The sequence below is a fragment of the Malurus melanocephalus genome, unplaced genomic scaffold (assembly GCF_030028575.1).
Source record: "Malurus melanocephalus ecotype Western Australia unplaced genomic scaffold, MMel_1.1 scaffold_181, whole genome shotgun sequence".
Lineage (NCBI taxonomy): Eukaryota > Metazoa > Chordata > Aves > Passeriformes > Maluridae > Malurus > Malurus melanocephalus.
In genome coordinates this window covers 401241-424503 of record NW_026623413.1, presented here as the reverse complement: position 1 = coordinate 424503, position 23263 = coordinate 401241, and the positions used below count along the sequence as shown (strand labels likewise).

The window sequence follows — 23263 nt, the reverse complement described above, 5'->3', positions numbered from 1 at the left end:
GCTGGTCAAATATTCTGGGGTGAGGGAAAATTTCAATCTTCAGTGCAGATTTGGTGGCAGAGGTTCTTCCTGGCCCTTCTGGAGGTGGGACACAGACACGGGACAGACGTGCCTGCAATCTGTCCTGTTCAGCTCTGCACAGGAGAGGTTTCCCTTTCGGGTGCAGCCTCCAGAGCTGGGCCAGGCGTTGCAGCAGCAGCAGCAGCAGCAGTGCATCCCCTGACCTTGTCCCGTTTTGTGTCTTGCAGCTGCGGGAGCTGGTCAGCATGTGCATATACCCCGACCCCGACCAGAGGCCTGACATCGGTTACGTGCACCAAATAGCCAAACAAATGCACGTGTGGACCTCGAGCACATGAGCGTGGCCACCAGCACAGCTCAGTCTTACTTGAATCCTTTTCTCAGCTGAAAGCGGCTGGTGCCAGCTCACACGGGGGAGGCTGAGCACTCGCAGCAGAGGCTCCAGCATTTGCAGGTTATTTGACAAGGACTCTTACAGGTGGTCGTGCTTTAACGTGAAGATTCTGTGAGGTATTGCAAGTGATTTTTWTTTTTTTTTTYATTTTTAAGGCCAATAATGTTAYGGATGTAGATCATTTAAGGGTCCTTTCTTAAAACTGTTGTGTGTAATCTAGGATAGCCGCTATTACTGAGGGCTCGGCCTTTGCCAGGCCTTCTATCTTAACTGTAATGTGAAATATTAAAATAATTCCTTCAGTGAAATCACTTTATACTAATGTAAGAATTACCGTAGATTTTGTGTAATTTGTATAACTGCTACTTTGCCTCTTCCGCAAATGGTTAATAGCAAATTCAGTTTTTACTTGGTATATTTTAAAGCAGCCATTTATGTTTTTATTAATTCCCTCCTCTTCAGACTTAGGAACTGGGAAGGGTTGTGGGGTGGGAAACACTTTAGTTTTGTGATTTCTTTTTTTTTAATTGAAAACTTGGAGCATTTTGCTGATGCATCTCTCTGTCAGAGATGAGTTAAACATGAGCCTGGGGAAGAGAAGACAAACATGCCAAGCAAACCCAAACCAGCCTTGCTCCTGCAGAGAATCACTCCTTACCCTCATTTTTCCCTTTTGGAATGGTTCTTCTTCACCTCCAGGTTCTTGTTTAAAACCAGTGTTTATCAAAGCCAACTCAGTTTTGGTGCAGAGACTTTTACACGTTCAATAGTACGTCGCGTACTATCAGTGGAACTTCARCAGTGTTTAAACACTTGGAAATTTTTTTTTTTTTAAATAAATGCTTTGTGTATGGAATTCTGTATAGGATCAGCCCCTTCTCTCAAACTGTGAAAGCTCATTACAGAATGTGAATGTTTATAAAATCTCAACCTGATCTGAAGGAGTCATCGTCTTTAACTGCATGAAAATTGTCAACCAGAAAACTGATTCATTGAATCAATGATTTGTTTCATTACTGTCAATGGAAATGCTCACTGCTTTAGGAACAGCCAACAGTGGATTCACGTTGCAGTGTCTCCATTCCATGTGCCTGTCAGGAGGAGCTCCAGAGGAACCCCTCAGCCTGTGCTGCTCCAGTGCCAACATTGTGTACATTTGTGTGTGACAGTTCAAATGCAGCCTGTGCCTTTTTTTCTTAAGGAAAGCTTACAATCCTTAATTTTTTTTTGAACTAAGATTAGGGTTAGAGGGTTACATACATATATATGCTTTTAGTAGATTTTTTTTAACCTTCTTTTCTCTACTTAAAGGAAAACTGCAGTGCCATCTTTAACTACTTTCTGTCAAATTTAGGAATATTTATAGAGGGTACCAAGAAAAGCCATTAATTGCTGTGAATATGGTTGGTATCACTAATGCAAGGTGCCATTATATTGGGGCTTCTCAGCAGAAAGTTGGGGCTGCTGCTCTCAGGAGAGATACRGGAAATTCAAATCAGCAGGAGAACCTTGTGGAGGCACCAAACTGCTCCCACCATTCCCAGCTTGGTTATTGATACCAGCTTCTTTAGCACTTCCCAGGTTCCACCTGAACCTTCCTGTTCCACTGCAGCTTTCCTTGGAGCCACAGCTTCCCGGGAAGCTCAGCTCCTATGTGAGTATCTGGAGAAGTCTGGTCACGTTCTTGCTACATAAAATTTCTTAGTGCTTATAAAGAAATGTATTTCAAAAGGTAATTTTTTGCAATTGTGCATTTTTAAATAAATAAAAAAATATTTCCAAAATAAACACCTTTGTTTAAAAAACAAAAAGTCCAGTATTAAAGGAAATACTAAAGTCTTCACCCTCTGAATTGTGGCACATCAGAGCTGTTTTTCCAGGATGTTTGTTGCAGGGTTCCATGACTGGGCACTGGCACCAATTCACCTTTTGTAGATGTAATCAATGTCAACTCCTTCTGTTTTGACTTAGAAAATAACTCTGCAGGGGTTTCTGTTGGCTGTTTTTTTCAGGATTATGGGGTGCTGTACGAAACAGTCTGAAAGCAGTTTAACGTGACTAGTTAAGCTCAGGATTTTAGTACAAGCTCAGGATTTTAGGACAGGACAGGTCCAACTGGAGGTGAATAATAAGACAATCAGATTGGAAACGATGCTGGATCTGCCCTGTATCCTGTATCCTGCCTGTACCTACAGAAACCTGGGAAGCAGTAACATCASCATCCCCTGATGACCAGTGAGACCCTGCAGGGAGGGAGAAGGAAAGCAGTGTCTGTTGGASGCCAAGGGCAGCAGTTCAGAACCACCAATGCTCACCGTTTCCTTACCTTCTATTCAATTAAAACTTACAAATTCCACAGAGCAGTTTTACTCCTGCTGTTTTGTTCCTGGAGTCAGGTAACAAAGAATCTGCTTTTCTGCCCCCAGTGCTGGAGGGGAGCCTGGCTCTCACCTGCTCAGATCTCTCTGGTCAGTCCCAGAGCCCTTCAGGGCTGCACAAACCTCACCTACACTAAAGGAGGAGCAGCAGCAACAGCACGAGGTACAGACACAGAGGAGACAGGACAAAGCCCTCTTTATTGTGCACCAGCTGCTGTCTGAGCAGCCACGGGATCAGGATGTGTCCATGGTTTGCACGGTCTCATCCAACACCTCGAGCTCCAGGTGTGCCACRTTCTCTGTGAGAACAGCAGTTGTTCCTTTTTCACACTTGTACCTACCAAACCTGGTAAAGAAATGGGGGAAAATTAGCCTGGAAGATGGTACAGAGGAAAACCTGCATTTAAAATWTTAGAACTGATCAGCTTTACAAGTTTCCTATAAAAATCCAAAGTATTGGAACTGTGCTTACTGCAAACTCCAGACTGACTGCAGTAAGTGTCACAATTTCAGATMCAATAGCAGCCTCAGAAAACTCAGTTTACAAAAAAAAAGATTGCCACATCACTGGAAAGATTTTCATCGAAATCAGTGGGCTCTCAAAGTGGTGAGGGAAATTTGTGCAAAAACCAAAGAACGCACAATTATGTTTTGCAGCTTTAGAATAATTCTRTCAATGTATCAGCCTCTATTCAGCTGCAGGTACAACCACTCATTTGCACAGTTGAAATTCATACAGACTGGAGATCACTGACAGAATTTGGTATTACTGAAAACAGGCCTTGCCAGGCAGAGCAGAGACCCCACAAGAGCTTCAGGAGCACTGACCTGTCCCCCTTCTTGTTGGCCACATCGTAGGGACGGAGGAAGTCCAGCTTGTTCTTGCTGATGACRCAGATGTCGATGTTGCTGCCCGAGCCCAGGTCGTTGTAGATGCCGGCTGCGATGGCGTCTCGCACCAGCTGCTTGGCCTCCTCCTCCTGCAAAAGGGAAAAAAGGGGTCACTGCACCAGTGCTGCTATTCCCCAGGCCTGCACAGGCTGAGCTTGGAACATAAATGATGTGCTAAACCCTTCAATCACAAAATACTGCCATTGTTACCACTTTTTTACCACTTACCTGAAACAAAAGAGAAACCTTTGGTACAGTACCGGATGTACCTGAGACACAATTACTGGTTAGCAGGAACCGGAGAGCAACAGTGCCCATGTTACACTCAGGAGTATCTTTTACACAGAAACATTTCAAATTCATCCAAATATCCAGTAAAATATGACACCAGATCTGTAATCATCACATGCCCCCCTCCCCAGTAGAACAGGACTGGTCTGGCAGCCTTCACCATCATTCCAGCAGCACTGGCTCCCTCTGCAGCTCCTGGGCAGGGCTGGGGCTGTTCTAATGGAGCTGGTGGAAAATGCACTCAGCTCTGCTCAGCTCAGCACTGCCAGGAACCATCCAACACGGGCCCAGTTCTGCTGGAAGCCAGGCTGGGGAACCCCCCGKGTAAAGGACACATTTTCACTGACATAGCCTGGGCCCTGCACCCTTCCCACTGCACTGCAGGGTTTGCTGAGAGCCTGTGCCCCATCACCTGGCCAAAGGATCAGAATGCAAGGAAAATGGATTGTGTATAAATCTACAAAATAAAGATATAGATGTATATGCACACACACAAATCTTTTCAGTAGCCTAGAAAGAACAGACCAGAGCACCCAAGATCCCTGACTTTCACTCAAAGGTGTGTAAGTAACTTACTTGAAAACRCTGACCAGAGCTGCCTGTTCCAGTACAGAAATGGTAACACACCCATGGACATGGAGGTATGTAACACTTGTTTTGTGTCCAGGTTGTGTGCAGCAGTTGCTGCTCAGTTCACCCAGCAGACCCTGCTGGAATGCTGAGGCTCACTCCTCACTGCTTTGCTGCCATTTCACACCTTGGAATAATCTTCTGCCTCCAGACACCAGGAACAAGAGATGGGGTCAACGCTAAATTTGATAAATGCAGCTTTTTCCAAAGTGCCTCATTTCCACAGCCTGTCCGTGCCAGGACCCTGCCATGTGACAGTGGCAGTGCCAGGAGTGGCAGCTCCCTGGTGCAGCTGCTCCAGCCCCAAGTGCGGCTCAAGAGGAGCCCAAAATTAGCTCAGCTCCTGCCTGCCCTCACCCAGAGCCTGCCCTGCATTCCCTGGTGCCCTCTGAACAGCAGGAATGACAGTGTTCCTGTGCCAACAGCCACAGAAGCGGGGCACAGCTTCCAGTCAACTACACACACAGCARCAATTCTTACTTCACACCAAATTTTACCACTATTACACTTGATAAAAAAGTACAAATCAAATTACGCTTCCTACCCAGCTGACTAGAGCAATACAGCCATGCTGCAAAAATAATTCCTGTACCCTTCCTTCAGTGTTTTGGGCAATAAAACCCTGGTAAGCAAGTAATTCCTCACTCAACTGCCAGAAGACTGTCAATGATTTGTTGCAAACTAAGGTTATTTTAGTACTATAGTGAAAGTAAATAAACCAAAGAAGTACATGTAGATTGTTTTAAAAATTAAGTGGTRGCAAAAGCAGAACCATTTAAAGCTATAAACAGTTAGAAAGTGTAAGAAAGGCAGCTTAGGAAAACTACAGCAGATTGGCAGTTTATTCCACTCTTCCTTTTAAGACAATACTGTAAACCTCACAGGCTCCTCTAATTTAAATTTGATTTGCTTTTAAAAATGTACTCTTATCAACCCACTGTTATCAAAATAGTTCTAAAAATACCCAGTAAAGTGCAGTCAGAAGAGCTGAGCTGTAACTGCACTGAGGCAGCCACAACACAAGAGCCCAGGCTGTAACCTCAGCTCCTTCACTGCAGCTCAGTCTGTGAACATGGAGTAATTGTCATTAGAAAACCCTGCCTCAGTTGTGCTTCCTGCTCCTCATTTTACAATTTAGAAAGCTGAACAGAAGAGTCACAAGAAAAACCCCAAGTATTCCTTACAGAGTCTGCACAGAGTCCAGCAAGAACTGCTATTTACAGTCACAAATAGGGGGTTAGCAGGAAAGTGCTGACACAGTCTCAAGTAAGCCCCTCAATGAGTCACTGTAATAATTAATCTTAAAAAACCCTAAAAGTTCAGAGTATATAAAAGGAGCACTTCCTGCTTTATGGTTGCAAAGACCAAGCTAACTGGGAATATTCTCCTCTGGGGCCCCCAGTGCTCCTTAAATGAGATTACAGCCGAGTGATGAACTGTACGGCGAGGCAGCGGTGACAAGCAGCACTTTATGGAGCGATCTGTCTGTCCCCATCACCCAGCCCTCAATGTGTCCCTGGACTCCAATGTGCAGCTCCATTTACCTCGGCCTGACAAATGGGCAGCGCTTGGCGGAGGCGCAGCGAGGTCCAGGGCGCTGTAATGGTCAGCACAGTTGTGCTGTGGGACAGGGCCCAGTTCATTACAGTGACCGGCAACGCGCCGCACCAAAGGGTGCCTGAGGAATTGGGCAGTAAAGGCTAAAATAAATAACTCAGCGTGGAAGGGTAATCTTGAAACGGTGTTTGATAAATTATTTATAACACAGACAATTGTCTGCATTTAATATTGGCGCTACTGGTAGCGTCTTTAAAAGATGATTTATGTGTTGTAATGCCATTAAGCTTTATATGGGCCCACTGCTGGCTATAAAGTCTGCTGAGATTTAGAGAATGAGTTTTAAACTGTCACTGCAACATCATAGCAGATAGAGCCTGTATTAAATCTTTACTTTAAACCTGTTATCTGGAGAGTTGCAGTTTGCAGACACTCAGAGCTGATGGATTACCTCTCACAGCTGCTCTGCCACGAGTCCCAAACAGCACYGAGGAGCAACTTTTACACATCATTCTTATATATTACTTGGATCAACTTTCTCTTTGCACTTAAACAATTTCCAAATTTCAAGTGCTACTGAAGGAAAAAAGAGACTTKCCTACAGGAGATGAGGCTATTTCTACATTATATTAAAACTGTCTTCACTAATAACCTGTAAACAAGTTTATCATTATGCTCCAGCAGCAGAGAGAGCAGCAGGATTGGCTTTATGAACATTATTTCCTCAACCTTTTGTAACTTCACATGCAAGTTAAAAAGGATATGTCTTTTCTAGATTGTAAAACTATAACAATTACTATTATTTTTCTATTTTGTACCAAAATGAAATTAATCCCTTCTGCAGGTCACCAAGACACTGATAAGAGATGCAATACACAGTACAGTTCTCAAAGTAATTCTTAGAAGGACACAATCAGTATAAAATGAACTTAAGCAAGCAAGTATTTTGGAAAAATAAACAAATGCAAAYACTTACCATAACAGTCTTTGTTAGTCTTTAACAATAACTAATATAAAAAGTTGATCCTACCTAAAGAGACCATGTCCATGACTCGTGAGAAGGGAAGAGTTCAGGATGGACAATGACAATAAAAAAGAAATCCACAATGGAGTAGGGAATTTGGGGCTAGAAAGCAATACCTCTTGAAGGACATAAGCACCTACAGGAGCACAATTAGATTCTGGAAGAGAATCAGCAGCATATGGGGTGTGAGGGGCTGCGGTACAGGAGATCAGTCTGGGACTGGAAGAGATGCTGAAGTCTGCTCTAAGTCCAAAGAGAACAAATCTGAGAAGCRAAGGACTTTGTGTTTCTTGCAAGGGAAGACTGGAATGTTCCAGCAGCAGGTTTGGCTGCCAGAAAAGGGGCAGGAACACGTCATTTAAACCACTCAGGTTTAAAAAGTCTCCCCYCMAAAAAAGTGCRTTTCCAGTACTGCCTCAGAATAACGCAGTAATAGTAATTGTCTCCTAATTATTATTTTTTAATCAGACCTATGCATTTTATGTCAGGTTCGTTGTGACTTAAGTGTCAGTAAATGTTTATTTTTCTAACCATTTTCTGCTAAGAACTTTCCAAACAAATTGCTCAGTMGTCCCTAATTATTATTCTCAGAGATAACAGTTTTTTCCCATTCTGAGGGAGCTGCCTGTGAGCCCAGGCTCATCCCCACCCCCTCTCTGATATCATACACCACCAGTATAATAAACCACGTTAATATTTCATACCAGGGTGAAATATGCTGGAGCATCAATTCAACATCTGCTGTCTTTAGGGTACTGSCGTCCCGCAGAGACACTTTCAATTTGTAATTGAGTTCTATACTGAATTAATCAGCAGTTTATCTTTTTTAGTAAAATAATGTCTTCCCCACTAACCTGGATTTACATTAACAATTTATGCCAAATTACCTGCCAAGACAAGAAACTTATATGATTCGGAACTACTATTCAATAACATTAGTTGCTCTATGTCATTCCCTACACAGGGATTAGTACAATTCATATTTCCAGTGGCACAGAATTAAATTACAAGCTCCTCTCACAWCTATGGGATTTCTTTTAATACTATTCCCATTCTCTGAATTAAGAATGAATACAAAAACTCATTTAATCCATCACTTCTTACATACGGGTGAAGTTCATGGGTTTTTAGGGAACTGATTCTCAAAATTGGAGCAGCACCAGAGCTGTAAATCCTGCCAGGCTGCAAGTTCTCCTCTGGTCCCACTGTGCTGCTGTACAGTAACACACCGACCCTTAGCTACCCAGATATGCACACCCTGCAAAAGACTACGGTTAAAGTTGCTTTATATTACTGCATATAAAAAAAATAATATCAAGCAGTAACACATCTGCCTTCAAATAAAGCAAATTCTGTTCATCCGAACTATTGTTTTACCTCTGACAAAAGGATGGAAGGGAATGAAGGTTAACATTTTATTTGGAAAAGAAGCCTCGGGTCCTCAGGTAATATATCCTTCCTAATACACCAAAATGCTCCATAAAGCCCAGGCTGGCTCCCAGCTCCTCCTCCTCCCYGTTCCCTCACAGCAATTGCCCTCGGCCCCGCTGGCCCTCGCCGCGGGAGCAGCACTCGGGCTTCGTGCCATGTGAAATATTTTCCAGTACATTTTGCCTGTGTTCTGGAGTTATGGGAGATATACAAACTGGAACAATTTAAACTGGAACACCTGCTCCTGAGAAATGCATCAAAAATAATTACCTGTCCTCCCTCTACCCTGTGCACTGAAATGATCTCTTAACACAGAGCCCTGCTTCTGGCCAGCTTGTCTACATTATTATGGACAAAGTTTAAGTGTTASTTTCATAAAGGTGAAGAAATTGTTGCTCTTTGTCATGCACCAAGGCCCAATTTACACCAAGGTAACATTTATTTCCCTCCATACAGTCTGCAAAGAGCAAACTGGAATCGCTGGGTATCKCTGGGAGCTCGGGCTGGTGCTGCCAGCAGCGTCCCACCGACTTCTGCAAATACACCAGGCTTTCCTCCCTTCAGAAAGCACACAAAACACCTCACCTGCAAACCCTGCCACGCCATTCCAAATCAACCCAGATTTCCTGTTTAACACTAGTTCCACAAACGAAATCAATCCAGGGCACAATTCTGTGAAAGATGATGAAAACAGTACAAACTGTCCAACATGTCAGGCAGAAACCAAGGTGCCACAGGATAATTGTGATCTAACCTAAGAATAACAAACAGGTATGATAAGCCTTTATTTTCTGGCTGAGTGTATGCACTAACACCTGATATTTACCCATGGAAAYCCATGTCTCCAAGAGACACGAACACAGCTATGTCAGGAAAGCTGAAAACTGCAGTGCCACAAGCTCTGGCAGCAAGGAGTGAAGATACGCCACTAACAGCCTCAGTTCCTGTCACTGCATAATGAAAAACACAGGGCACAGAAACACAAAGTCCCGATTTTTGCTGATTTTTGCTCACCAAGTCAGATTCCAACCCCTCCCCATTTACTTAATCTCCRTGTTTGACACCACCAGGGGTTCAAGTATCTCAGGCAGGCTCTCCAGCCTAACTCCACAGTCTGGCTTGATCTCCATTGTCTGCTGCCACAGCGGAGCCCACCAAGCTCCCAGCAAGTGGTCACCATCCTGCCGAGCCATTAAAGCTGTGTGTCAGCTGGCAGGACCAGCCACACCTGAGCCCAAGATCACCATCACTAATGAACACAGGGCTCATCTGCAGCCTGTCAGCGCTCCGAGCCCCCAACACGGGCAACAYGACTGCTCACACAACTATTGTTGAAGATGAGAGACTTCTGACAGATTCCAAAAATAGCTCAGTATTATTGGGGGTAGCTAATAAACAAAAATAATTCCACCATATTGAGGGATCGTAGGAAATGTGAGCACAGGAACATTTGAAGGATCTATGTGTCAGCTGCTTAAAAGCAGAAGAAAGCGACATGTTTTCATAATATTTTGTAACGTGCCTCATGCATTTTTTTACTGAAATAAGAAGTGCACAGTGAAAGCTGCGTTCAGGCCCCTKTGCACTTTAATGACAGCAAAGATCTCAGAGCACACAGAGCAGCCCGAGGAAAGCGTAACTTCACTCAGGGATAAGGGGCTACTCAAGAAACACCTCAAAAACCACTCCCACCAAACTGCCATCAGATTGCTGCCAGCCCATGTTGGTCCCACCCAAACAGGTGACAAAGCCACCCCTGCAGAGCTGTCACCAAAGCATCCCCAGGGGATGGAGGGCTGTGCTCTGCTGGGACAGCACAGCTGCTGCAGAATGGGGAGGGCCTGTGCTCCACATGGAACACACTCAGAACAGTCCCCTCTTCATCTGTTCTTACTCTCCAGGGTATTTTTGTTTTCATTGAGTACTACTTGATTTCCTGCCATACTTAAGAACTGTTACAATAAATGACTGTAAATATAATCTCACGTATTTGTGATGATGTATCCTAGAAATAATTATTATCTGCCAGACTGTCTCCTTTCTTCCACCTATTCTGCTCCTGAACTCATTGCTCCAAGATCTACTTTCTTTTCCTTGCATGAGCTCTGTTTTCTGTGGCTTCTGATTCTTTTCCTTTTGGAGCCTCTTTTTATTAAACCTGGCTGTTTTGATGAAATACAGAAAAGAAATGAAGTTTCAAGRAGCCTTTCCTTGCTTAAACAAGAAGTCTACAACATAGCCCCACTGTGCATCAAGTAATTCTACAGACAAAATGCTTCTACTTTTCAAACACCAAAAATCAAATATGAGAAGGAAATATATTCCCCCTTGCCATCTCCTGAGGAATTCAACAACCACAGGATAGATAAACCCAGAATTCCAGCATTTAATACTGTAGACATTTTTTTCCCAGCTCACGATGCTTTCCAGATCCACCGACTCACTATTTCTTTGCTATTGTTTAAYACCAGAAGGCACAAATGCATTTACAAAATGACTGTAAGGTTTAAAAACCAGTGGCGACTGTAYTGGTTAGAAAAATTGGCTGCAATGAGAGATCTAAGCTAGAAACACTCCATTAGATGTGCTGCTCTTCCACTTACGTTTTTTTAAAGTAGATCTATAGCTGCCCACATGACAGATTAATATTGTTCCACAGTAGTTAGGTGCTTGGCATTACATTTTTGAAGCATCTACAGGCCTTCAGGGCTGAAAGTGTTCCCATCCTCAGCGATCTATAATGGTTCCTCTAGAGGCCAGCACTCCTTCCCAACAAACCCTGCCTCCATAAATCAGGCTGCACAAGTGGCACTCGGGGACGCCACCATCCATCTCGGCAGCTCCTCTGAAGGATGGTGGGTAAAGATCATCCCAGCACTGCAGCCAGGGAAAGGACCATCACACTTGGCACTGATAAAGCATGTGCTACTTAAATCTGAAGACACACTAAGTCTATGGAAAAAAACACATCCTGCTGGTGTTAGCATGCCTCAGGCATTGGGAGAAGCTTCAGCAACTCATCTTCAAAAGGCAGAGAGCCAGGGCTCTAGAAACCTGCAAAAATTGGCTAAGCCTGCAGTCTTTTTTTTTTTTTTTCCTTTTTTTTTTAGTTGAGCATCTTCAAAGTCTACGTTTCTAACTGTAGGGCACAGCAGCTGCCACTGCAGATTTGATCCTCTCAGCTTTTGGCAGCTCTCAACTTGAAATTCTAGCAAAAGAATTTTTCAAGTTGCTATTATTGCCTGTCATGGATTTATAAATATTGTGCACTATCTGCTGTGGCATGGCTCTCCTGGGACACCAGTGCATGCCAAAAGCATAACAGAATGAAAAACAGTTCCTATTCTTCAAATAAATGCTAATTTTTTTTAACTGTGCTCACACGATGCGTTTGGTGATCAGCTTCAATAGTACAGAATATATATCAGAGGAAAAAAAGCTGATTGTCTTTTCCAGTAGTATTCAGCTGCTACTTTCATTAAGCTTGTTTAAYTACATTCCAGATGCTAATTTGCAAGTTGATACCAGAGGGTGCAGGACAGTTTGCCTTTGAATCATTTTTCTATGATGTGATGGTCTTGAAGCACACCACTACCCTCCAGTAGCCCTAGCAAGCTATTCTGACAATTAGTGCAAAAGAAAGGAGCATTGATCTTGACAGAAAAATAATAATTTTCTATGTATTTTATTAAATTAATCTCCAGCAATTTTCTCTTCCTTCCCATTTCATAGCAAGTTTTATGTAAAATTTTGCGTACTTCAGATTTAATTTGGATTCATTTCAATATAAATATTTTATTAATTTACTGAAAAAAAMCTCAATCTGACTTAGAAGGTGATGATTATAAACTCACAGCCATAGTGAGGAAGTGTTTAGGAGTACAGTTGAGCTTTATCACCTGAAACTTTGCTGGTTTGGTTAATATAATTCCTGAACTGTATTAGATAACAGATTATCCAGGAAAACCAAAGGAAGGGTTAAGGTGCATGCAAGTCTCAAAGATCTAAATATCTATTTCAACAAATTGCTAGGCTGTATTTCTACATGCTTGTTATAAGTGACTATCTGCTGCCACTTATGGTTGTGTGTGAAGAGAGTTTAATGAGGATGACCTTTCTAAATAGGAAAATTCAGAGATTTACCAGTTTTTGGTGACTTTTTCGGTTGCTCTTACACAAGAAATGACTTAAAATACAAGCTTGAAAGCTAGCTGAGAATAAGATAAAAATCTAGTTCCCCAGCACAGCTCTTCACCATTTGTATCTCAGACAGAGGACTGTTGTGCTGTAATTGTTGATTCCAAGGATTTGCAGTCCATGTTTTCAGTGGAATGGCACACATGCCAAGTGCACAGTCACACAAGGGACTGGAAAAGGAGACTCCCTCATTYTTACAGCAGCACAAGGGAGAGGAGAAAACAGAGTCTTCCTCTCCCTYGAGTGGCTCTGTCAGCCATCTGGTGTGGGGATCCTTCCCAGAGACACTGGAGAGCCAATTAAACATATCCTGATATTTCTGGTAACAATTGTAAATATACTGGAGGCCAGAGTCCAGTGTCTTCAGATGCTGCCCAGATCACACGGAATCCTCATCCCACCACGTGTCCATAACTTTGCACACCCACAACTCTTGCTTAGGTACTGACAGGAAAGGAGCCAGGGATAAYTGGAAAACTGCTTTTTACTAAGGCTTAAGCAATTAGCAAATGGCAAACTTCTCAAAACAAGGTGGGGCATTTGACTGCTTTTTTTTTAAATCTGCTGCCACTGCACATCATGATTTGTCATGAGATGTACCGAGATCATTTCACATTTAAACTTCCAGCTTTATAGAGAGGAACTCTGTGGATTTATGGGACCTAAAAACGCACTGCACTCAAGGGGAGGAAATGACCCACAGCAGYTGCATTACAAAAATGAGGAACATCTGAAGACCTCTGCTGATGTAAACTAACTTCTTCCTTTTCCACATCATTCAGTGGTACTGAACAGCTCTAAGATTCGTTTTATCTGCATGTTAGGCTGAAATGATTGCAACTGTTAGTTGCAAGTCATTTTAATGGGTTCAATTTTCAATTTYGTGTTGAATTTCATCTCTTCTTTACTGTGGAATTATTAATCAATTTGAATGAGAAGGAGTGTTCACAGAAAGTCTGAAGAGATTAATGGGGTTTAAGAGGACTTGACATTCCTGAGGCATTTTATGAAATACAGTTACAAGAAACCCTGTAATTGTTTGAGTTATTTTCATCAATAGTCAGTCTGCAGACAACTGGATTCTCAGGGTTGAGATTACCAGCATAGTATAACCAAACGCAAGGAAATACTATAGAAAATACCAAAATAATGCATGCATTCATTTGTAACTGAATGGCTTACTCTGATCTCATCATGACACTCCAGTTTTCATCTTTCCTGAATGATTCTCTGTAACAACCAAGCACTCTCCATTTTTTATCAATATCATCAGCAAAACACAACCATATGAGTCTTGTGATAATCAGCTTTTAAGTAGATATTAGAAGTGCMAACACTAGTTCTGAACATACCAAATCAACCAGAATTGCTTTCTGTACTACTTGAACACTTTCTGTTGCATTGCCTTTTCAACTGTGAGAGAGAAGGACAGACTGACAGAAAAACAGCAATACTAACTGTGCAAGGGCTGGTAGACTCCTGAAGACAGCTCTAACAAGTAAGCTGTATGTTTTTAAAGCTTTCACCTACATTCAAATCATGTATTTTTCCATATAGAAATACATCYTTTCGCAAATTTGTTTATCAATCAATTTTCTTTGCAGTAAGCTGACATTAATACATTTTAAGTACAGCAAAACTAAAGCAGATTAAACTTTTTCAGAGTTTCAAAACACCTAAATTCTTATGATCATAAGGACTGCAAAGGGAAGAAACACTGAAGTTTTAAAAAACCAGGACTCACCTCCATGTCGGGTTTGTATTTATCTTCAAACACTGCCATGGCTGCGAGYGATCCAGAACCTGTGGTGACAACAKCAGTTTTAGCCAGTGGATTTAGRGATGGAATTTTTTAGAGAAAAACAAGGTAAATCTCAGCAGCACAAACTAGACTGAAGCCTACCTTAGCTTACTATATATGTAGAATCAGAACCTGTTTAATCCTAGGAGTTTAAACCAAGGAGCTGGTGTGCACAGAGCCCACCCTGACAGCCTTTCACCTGTCACTATTTTGAACATAAGATACAAAACGAGACAAGCAACAGAGAGTTAAGGGAATGCCAGAGTTTGCAGTCCCTACTCCTCCATCCCTCGTGCCCACCCCCGTTAGAGGGGCTGTGGGAATGCAGAGACTGCTCCACTGACGGCTCCAATTCCCCCAATTCCCCCAATTCCCCCAATTCCCCCAACTCCCCCAGCCATGGCACAGGGCAGGGGGCTGCTGCCCCCAGCTGATTTCCCCTATGGCTCCAAACAGTTCATCGTGCTCTGACTTTGTGCCTTTATTTTTACACTGAACAGTAACAGCTGAACAAAGTGCCAAAGATGAAACCATGAGATTTAACATTCCCTCTCCAGAAGGGATGAGGTACAAGTGCAGTGGTGAAGCAGGAGCCATCTCTGCCCAAAGCAYTGTGACTGCAGGGTTATAAATGTGCTTTTCATGAATTAACACAAAAAACAGGATGGTACTATTTGAAACTGTAAACTTGCTTTGTTCAGAAAGAGTGAGCCTTCAGGAAGATTATCTTGTCTGTCGGTGGCCCTACCCATATTTCAGAGAGCACTACTTTTGGGGAGTGAATAAAGTTACCTGCAATTTTTTACTCCAATTAGAAGATTTTTTGGCATTTATTACTTTTTAACTTGTTTTGCATAGTGCTATCTGTTTAGCTGGGTCACAGAGAAAGCCATATTTCCTATTTAAAATGATTTGTGTATATCGCTTGACCACCTCAATGGTTTAGTGAAAGCAAAAGGCAGCGATTAAACAGTTTCAAATGAGGTGTCCTGCTGATTTTATCAAGTCTGCTGAATGTATAATGAAAAAGGAGAAGCTGACAGTGACACTGTTGAGAAAATACAGACTACCTTAGCTGAACCATTTAAGGAGGTCCAATTATAGATCAAATTTAAAGGGTTGAAACAGCAGATTTACAGACACAAATCAATGAACATGGTAATCCCGATGAATATGACAGATATTCCTGTTACAGAATATTGCTGTGGTTGAGGATCATTACCTTTACAGTACCAAATACATCACATCTAAAAGCAGTGGGACACTCTAAGTGTGTACTTGTATTACAGGCAATGACTATTCATTTACACCTCGGAGCAATACACAACTCCATTTTTTAAATGCTGAAACTGAGAATAAAGGAGATTTTTAAGCAACTAATAGCAAAATAGAACTGCTGATGCCAACAGCTGGTATCATAGAACAAACCACAAATAAAAGGAATTTTACTGACCTTTCAAACAAGGTCAAAATAAAGCATGTGCCAAAACAAATACAGGACCTGAACAGGAAAATAGCAATTCTTCTGGAATTACRCAGGAATATTTCTAATGAGAGGGAAAAAAAAATCTGGGCTATGGTCTCAAACCAAGACCACATTCTTGCTACACCCAAATGAAGGCCTACCATGAGCTGAGTGGGAAGCCTCAAAACTGGAAAACAACCCTAYTCTTGGGGAAGGGTTGACAAAATCAGAGCACGAGGACCAGAAAATGTGCAAGAAAAAAAGTATAAAATGTAATATCTGACTGAAATCACTGTGCTAGGTATGTAGTTGGGGAAAAGTGATCTTAATTTCTTACAACTTCTAYGGACAARTAAAAATTACTGATAACMATTACAYACATGGCTYAGGCTGGATTAATTCCTCCAGCTCMTTTTTAAAAGAAGTTCCCAAAAGAACCTATGGGCAGGAAAACASTACTTGAAGAAGWAAAAAAGAAAAAGGCGGAGGGAATCTTACRTTACAGTACATGAAATCCTTTATACATAAAGAATTGCACTTAATTATTTATCTCACTATGTTACCAAGACACAAATAAATGCCAAATCTAGTATCAACCTTAAATAAATAAATTCAGACAGTCCTATAATGTAAATTTTCAAAGAGTTGTTGAAAGTTTTAATTTAATTAAACCTACATGTAGACATTTACATCTGAAAACCAAGATCCCATTGAGGTTCTGACAGAACAGGAGGCTGGAAAAGCTGAATAGACTCACTYCATTTTATCTCTAGTGCTTATAAATCCTAAACATAAGCTTCATAAGCTTGTATTTAAAATGTGCCTTAGYAAAAGCCTCCCAGCACAGCTAAGTATTCTCTGGAAGGACAGATTCTCCTGGTCTAAAATTGCACAGTGAAAATTCTTTCCTGTTCCCAGTACCAGATGTGAGCCCCGTGTTTTCAGAAACACCAGGCAATGCACACTTCTGAGTGTCCCCATCAAAACAAAGCATGTTTGACAACAGCAACAGGAACTGTTGTGGGAAACCCTGACACATGCAGGCATCCCCCTGGAGCCCAGGAACTGTGCAAAGCCCTCCTGCACAGCAGGGACTGGCTCTGGACGTTCAGCCATGGACAGTTGCTCCCATGGTGAGAATTGCACTATCACACCAAGCTCCCTCCCCTGTCCAGTTGCACACACCATCCAAACAACACAACCCCACAATGTTCCAGCTACTTCAGCTGCCTCCTGAAAGCTGCATTGTGACAGGGGAGCGGGCAATAAAACCGGGAACTTATGTAAACACTGCAAGCAAGGTTTTCTTATTGCAGTTCCTATAAAAACACAGAAAACTTGGATATTAAGGGTCTATGGAGAACTTGTTTGTGTGTGGGGAAACAGCTGCTCTCTTGTCCGTGCACTCAGTGCCCACCAATAATTCACTTTTAACAAGCATGCTTTGCCTTTATGCAGCAACAAGGTTCACAATTCCCAAACATAATGTCTGGAGAAAGATAAAATCCAAACAAGACAAAACACCATCTATTAACTTGGGATGGATTTCCCACCTCATACACACAGTAACTGTTTTAAGTCACTACCAGTTTGGATTCAGCAGCAGGTCAACCTCAAATCCATTGAAACCTCCAGGAAAGCTGTGTGATAACACGTTATTAAATAGCATCTTTACCTGAGCTCAAAGTAACACAAAACCCAGTATTTATCTTAGCTAAGATTTCAAACTGAGGTTTGCAGAAAGAGGTCATTTTCTTTGTTGATTTTTTTTTCCACATGTTTAATCCCCCTTCTGTGTATGAGCAATAATTAAAACAAAGGATAACTGATAAAGTCATAATTTCTTTGTATTATATAGCATTCAGGAAAAAATCCTTTCAGATTTTWAAAACCCACCAACTGCTAGGAATGGTTACATTTACATCAAGTAAAAAGTGCCATCTCAACTCCAAAGAATTTATTTTACATATATTTTCAGTAAGCTACACTTTAGACCCAAATGTTCAGAAAGTATTARTCCAATACCTACATATGTAAAAATACTGATTGCAAACAAATTCTACAGAACTATGGAAGCTGAGATGTAMAGCTCTACTCAGAGGCAACTGCTTTTCAGTCTGATGATTAGCATGAATCAGGTACATTATGAGATGATAAGAGAATTTACTGTTTTCTTCTTCAAGCAACACTGGTCATTTATTCAATTTTCCCAACTAAATTTTTTACATTTTCTGCATGCAACTGTAATGAATTCACGTTTAAAATACCATCTGGTCTTCACTTGAGCAGTTACACCACTTCAGTATTGATTTAAAGATAATTATTGATACACAGCAAAAAAGCAGAGCTCACAATAATTTTTGGTGTGAAGTACAACTGCAAGAGCTTTTCTAAAGCAGATGCACGGGATCTTTTCAGCAGAACCTTCACAGAAACCAGGTTCTTATTGCTAAGTACAGTCCATCTCCTCACCCAAGGACCTGTTTGCTGCCACACCAGAGGATGTGCAGAGCCTTGAGAGAGCAACATTTAGCACTTCCTAATCCATCACTGCCAGGGCTCCCTGACAGGGCATTTATTCACACACACTCATTGTTATTCAATTTGCTGCTCATCCCAGGTAAGAATTGCATGATCTCGGCAGCCCCTTGGACTGGGATCATTTTTCAGTGTGACTCCTGGCTGGGGGCTGGCTCCCAGCAGTGGGAGTTCTTGCTCTGCAGCACGACACTGCCACTGCATGAAGAGCTGATTTATGAATATGAAGCACCACTGGCACCAGGGGAGCAGCTCCAGCCACCAGAGACTCCTGAACACTCCGCCTGCTTCCAAAAGCTCAACTGCACACTTSGAGTGCTTTAATTTTATGCATGCATTTCATTATAAGTCTTGGCCAGAAGCTTTCCTAGACAAGCCAAGCAATCAGACAATCTTGCATTGTTTGCTGAAATCCCATTTTGTCCTTTGTCAGCATAAACAGTTTAATTTGATGTTCTCACTCCTGAGTAAGCATTGTGTACCTCTTAAATCTCCCTTGCAAGGCAGGACACCACTCTGTCYATCCAGACAGACCAACACACCAAAACAAAACCCAACTTCTCAGCCCCCTTTTCTATTTAATACTGAATTTCTGGAAGTTAACTGGCCAAAAATACCTGCTGTGACTTAATAAACTGCCTTTAGAATACTTGGGGAAGAAAAACCCAACAAACAACAGATTAGTCTAAGTAAGAMCTGAAATACAATTCCAACTGCTATCTCCAATTTGACTTTTGATAGTTCTTCTGCTGTCTCAATTCCATCTTTGATCYATACACCTTAGCTATATTTTTACTGAAACACACACCGGTCATTGGAGGAACTGCCAATGCACCAGGTGTGGGAAGGTGAAGGACACTGATGCTGAGAAGGACTTTGTCTGACAGCGTGGCCAAAAGGAGCCTGTAAGCACCAGCCCCACACTGGTACCGCACACAGCAAAGCCAAGTTTAACCTACCAGGAACTCAATCAATCGATATTCTACTCCTTGAGTGTGAACTCAGTCTGCTGCTCTGCTGTTTAAAAGGAGCGGCCAGGATTTGCAACWGGCCGCATTTTAAAGCTGTTAAAGGCTTGTGAGGGAAGTGAGCGTGTGCGGAGCGCGAACAGCGTGTCCGGCCCCGGCAGAGCCGCCCCGTGGGACCGGGTCCCGCCCGCAGCGGGGCCGCTCCGCCGGACAATGGCGACATGTGACCCGCGCGCCGTGCCCGGGCCGGCGGCGACACCCAGCGCCAGCACAGGGCCACTGCGGCTCCCGGACAGCGCCACCGCCATCGCCACCGCCATCGCCCGCACAGCGCCACCACAGCTCCCGCACAGCGCCACCGCACCGCCACCGCCACAGCTCCCGCACAGCGCCACCGCCATCGCCACCACAGCGACCGCACGGCAGCGCCACCACAGCGCCACCGCCACCGCCACCGCAGCGCCACCGCCACCACAGCGACCGCACGGCAGCGCCACCACCCGCACCGCGCCACCGCACCGCCACCGCAGCGCCAGGAGCGCCACCGCCACAGCTCCTGCACAGCGCCACCGCAGCGACCGCACAGCGCCACCGCACCGCCACCGCAGCGCCAGGACCGCCACCGCAGCGCCCGCACAGCGCCCAGACACTGCCACCACCGCAGCACCGCCACCGCTAATTGCCGGCCTTCATTAACCACAGCCTCCTCRCACCACCACCGGCCAGCACCAATACAACCATCTGCACCATCTCCAGCAACAACCTGAGTCGGTGTTTTAGCCGAAGATGCCAGCCAGAAACAGAAAATATTAATGAAAATCTATAAATGTGGATTTTCCCACCATAGAGCCCAGGATAAAAGTTGCACCAGGCACAGGCTGACTGATTTACTCATCTTGAAAGTCAGTTTTCAGTTATATTTATTTGCACCTTCCATTACACTTCCATAGCTCTACCAAAAATAAGCTTCTGTCCAAAATTATCCAAATCTCCCTAATGAAACACAAGTTCCCCAAGTGAAATTTGCATGAACCACGAGTTAGGACTATCTCATCTGCAAATCAGTTCTCTGAGGGATTTTTTTTTTCTTTCAGCAAGTTTCTGGGAACCTCACAATTCTGTACTTTAAGGTATGAGACACATAGGAATACCAGTTTTTTGGCAGCTGAGTTTCATCCCAGCCCATGTTTGAGAAGAAACAAGCATAAATGCAGCTACAGCTTTATCTTCGCAGTCTGAGGCCCACATTGCTCCCAGCAAACAATGGGATTTAAATCAAAGCACTCACCCATGGTGACGTAGGGCAGCTTGTCGGTCGATCCGTGGGGGTGGATGCTGTACAGGTGGGGTCCCGTGACATCCACTCCCCCCAGCACCAGGGCAGCACCGATGTAGCCTTGGTACCTGAGAGCAAAGCTTGCCTGTGAGTCTGAACCCCACAGCTCAGCTGTGGCTGTTTAACATTTGAGGACTGTTCCACAACCACCTGGGTACAGGCTGCTTTTACCAGCTGGGAGCAATAAACTGACATTTACTAGAATACATTTATTTCAGTGTCCAGCAGATTTTCTGAGGCTGCACTCTATTCCAAGTCACAGGAAACTCCCAGTGTTACAAGCCTGCAAACTACATTGTTACTGGTCCAGCCTTCTCCCCATACAGATAACAGTTTTCATGGGTGTAATCAACAGCATATTCAACCAATACCTTTCTACTTTTGTTGTGTGATCCCTGCATCACAGCACAACTCATTCTCTGAAACACCACATACTCGATTACTCTTCCACCTCAGTTCAAAAGCCCATGAAGGAAAGAGCGATTACAAAATCTTTCCTAAAATCTTGCTATGAAGGTTAAGCAGGCTGAGACGGGATGCTCTTTAAGCATTTTTAGCCATTTTACCAGCACTGTTAATARACAAGAAACCCCCTCAGCTACCTGAAGAGCATCTGCTTGAGCATCCGGTTGGCTGTGACAACTCGTGGGAGCCGTCCCGTGGACAGGGAGTGCAGCTCCAGGTTGGAGGAGATCAGCTGCGTTGTCATCTCCGTGTCTGCAGCGGTCCCGGCACCACAACAGCTGAGGAACACGATGAGCAAGTGAGGAAAAGGAGACAGAAACCCATATGTTCAGGAAATAAGTAGAAAATCTATCATTGTAAAATTCAGGAAATTAAATTCTCACTCAGTCAGTATTTTCGAGGCATAAAACACAAGCCTGCTTATATGTAAATGGAACACCACCAACTCCCAAACCTTGCTAATAAATTACCGTTTTGAAACAGAGCTTAATATTTACTGTTAGCAAAGAACACGGCTAAAAATCCCAGTACCAACACCATTACCCAACAGTGTGCACAATAAACGATTTACTACATACTAGCAATACATACTAGATATTAGGGGAAATGAAGTGTATTTTCGAACAGTTCTTGTCAGCAACAACCATCCCCTCAGTTGCTCTGGTATCCGCGCCGAGGACGATGCCATCCTACAGGAAAGGGAGGATTATTCCCCAAATCGCGGCCTCCCAGGGGCCCTTCCCGGGGTCAGCTCGGGGGTTCACGATGGGGCCGGGCCCACCGGGGGTGACTCAGCAGCGCGGCCTCGCCCCGCGCCCGCCTCACCTTGAACACGATGCCGGCGATGGTGGTGCCGGTTTTGCGCGGCGCGGGCACCCGCAGCCCCTTCTGGACGAGCTCGGCCTCCAGGAGCGAGTTCCTGAAATACAGAGCCGATTGGAGCCGGGCGAAAAGGGTCCCTCCCCTCACAGCCCGGCCCCGCTCCCCGCGCTCAGCCCGTCCCGCTCCCCGCGCTCACCCCGTCCCGCTCCCCCCGGTCCCGGCCCCGCTCCCCGCGCCGCCGCCTCACCGAGGGCAGTTGTCGAAGCTGAAGCCGCCGGCGGGCGCCTGCAGCACGGACACGGCCGCCATGTTCCACCGGGAACGGCAGGGGCCGCGAACACTTCCGGGGCAGCGAAATGGCGGCGGGGCGGAACGGGGCGGAACGGGGCCGTGAGGGGAGGAACGGGGCGGAACGGGGCCGTGAGGGGCGGAACGGGGCCGTGAGGGGCGGAACGGGGCCGTGAGGAGCGGAACGGGGCCGTGAGGGGCGGAACGGAGCGGAACGGGGCCGTGAGGGGCGGAACGGGGCCGTGAGGGGCGGAACGGGGCCGTGAGGGGCGGAACGGGGCCGTGAGGGGCGGAACGGGGCCGTGAGGGGCGGAACGGGGCTGTGAGGAGCGGGGCCGTGCGGTGACACCGAGGGGACAGTCCCGCGTGTTGTGGTTCTGCCTCACAAACCGCGTGAAACCGACCCAAAACCCACCCGAACCCCACGTGCTGTCAATGGCTCTACGGTAGAAGAAAAGAGAAAAACGCCCATTTTGAAAGTTACAAGAATTCCGTGTGTCAGGGTCACTACAATAAATTTAGTATTTTTTTTGAGTTAACTACATGCAACCTCCAGTTTAACTTTTCTTCCGGTGTCCCGACCCGTTAAAGGAATGCTGAAATGTATGTCCATAGAGAACGGGACTTCTGGCCACATCTGCAGAAAGGATGTGCTTTAAAACAAGGCAGAGTGAGATTTTTCCAAAGTCAAGCACGTATATAATTGCTTTCTAGATATGTAAATTCCTGAAATAAAAAAAAACCTTGTAGATAAAAAGAAAATGAA

At 44.2% G+C, this 23263-nt stretch overlaps 2 protein-coding genes across 2 annotated transcripts in view; one reads left to right on the top strand and one right to left on the bottom strand.

Moving 5' to 3' along the window:
- Positions 1-1245, top strand: part of NEK6 (NIMA related kinase 6) — a 25963-nt gene extending 24718 nt beyond the window's left edge. The window contains exon 9 of the mRNA XM_057372914.1: positions 249-1245. Within this exon, the coding sequence (XP_057228897.1) occupies positions 249-359 (111 nt within the window). The 3' untranslated portion in view covers positions 360-1245. The remainder of the gene's footprint in view (positions 1-248) is intronic.
- A 1727-nt stretch (positions 1246-2972) lies between these two features.
- PSMB7 (proteasome 20S subunit beta 7) lies at positions 2973-22577 on the bottom strand. Its single transcript, XM_057372916.1, has 8 exons — positions 22457-22577; positions 22213-22306; positions 21979-22076; positions 21525-21665; positions 20875-20990; positions 14559-14617; positions 3622-3773; positions 2973-3139 (listed from the first exon to the last, which is right to left on the bottom strand). Exons 1-8 carry the CDS (start codon positions 22516-22518, stop codon positions 3028-3030), a joined length of 834 nt encoding a protein of 277 aa, XP_057228899.1. The 5' UTR covers positions 22519-22577; the 3' UTR covers positions 2973-3027.
- Positions 22578-23263: the final 686 nt, after the last annotated feature.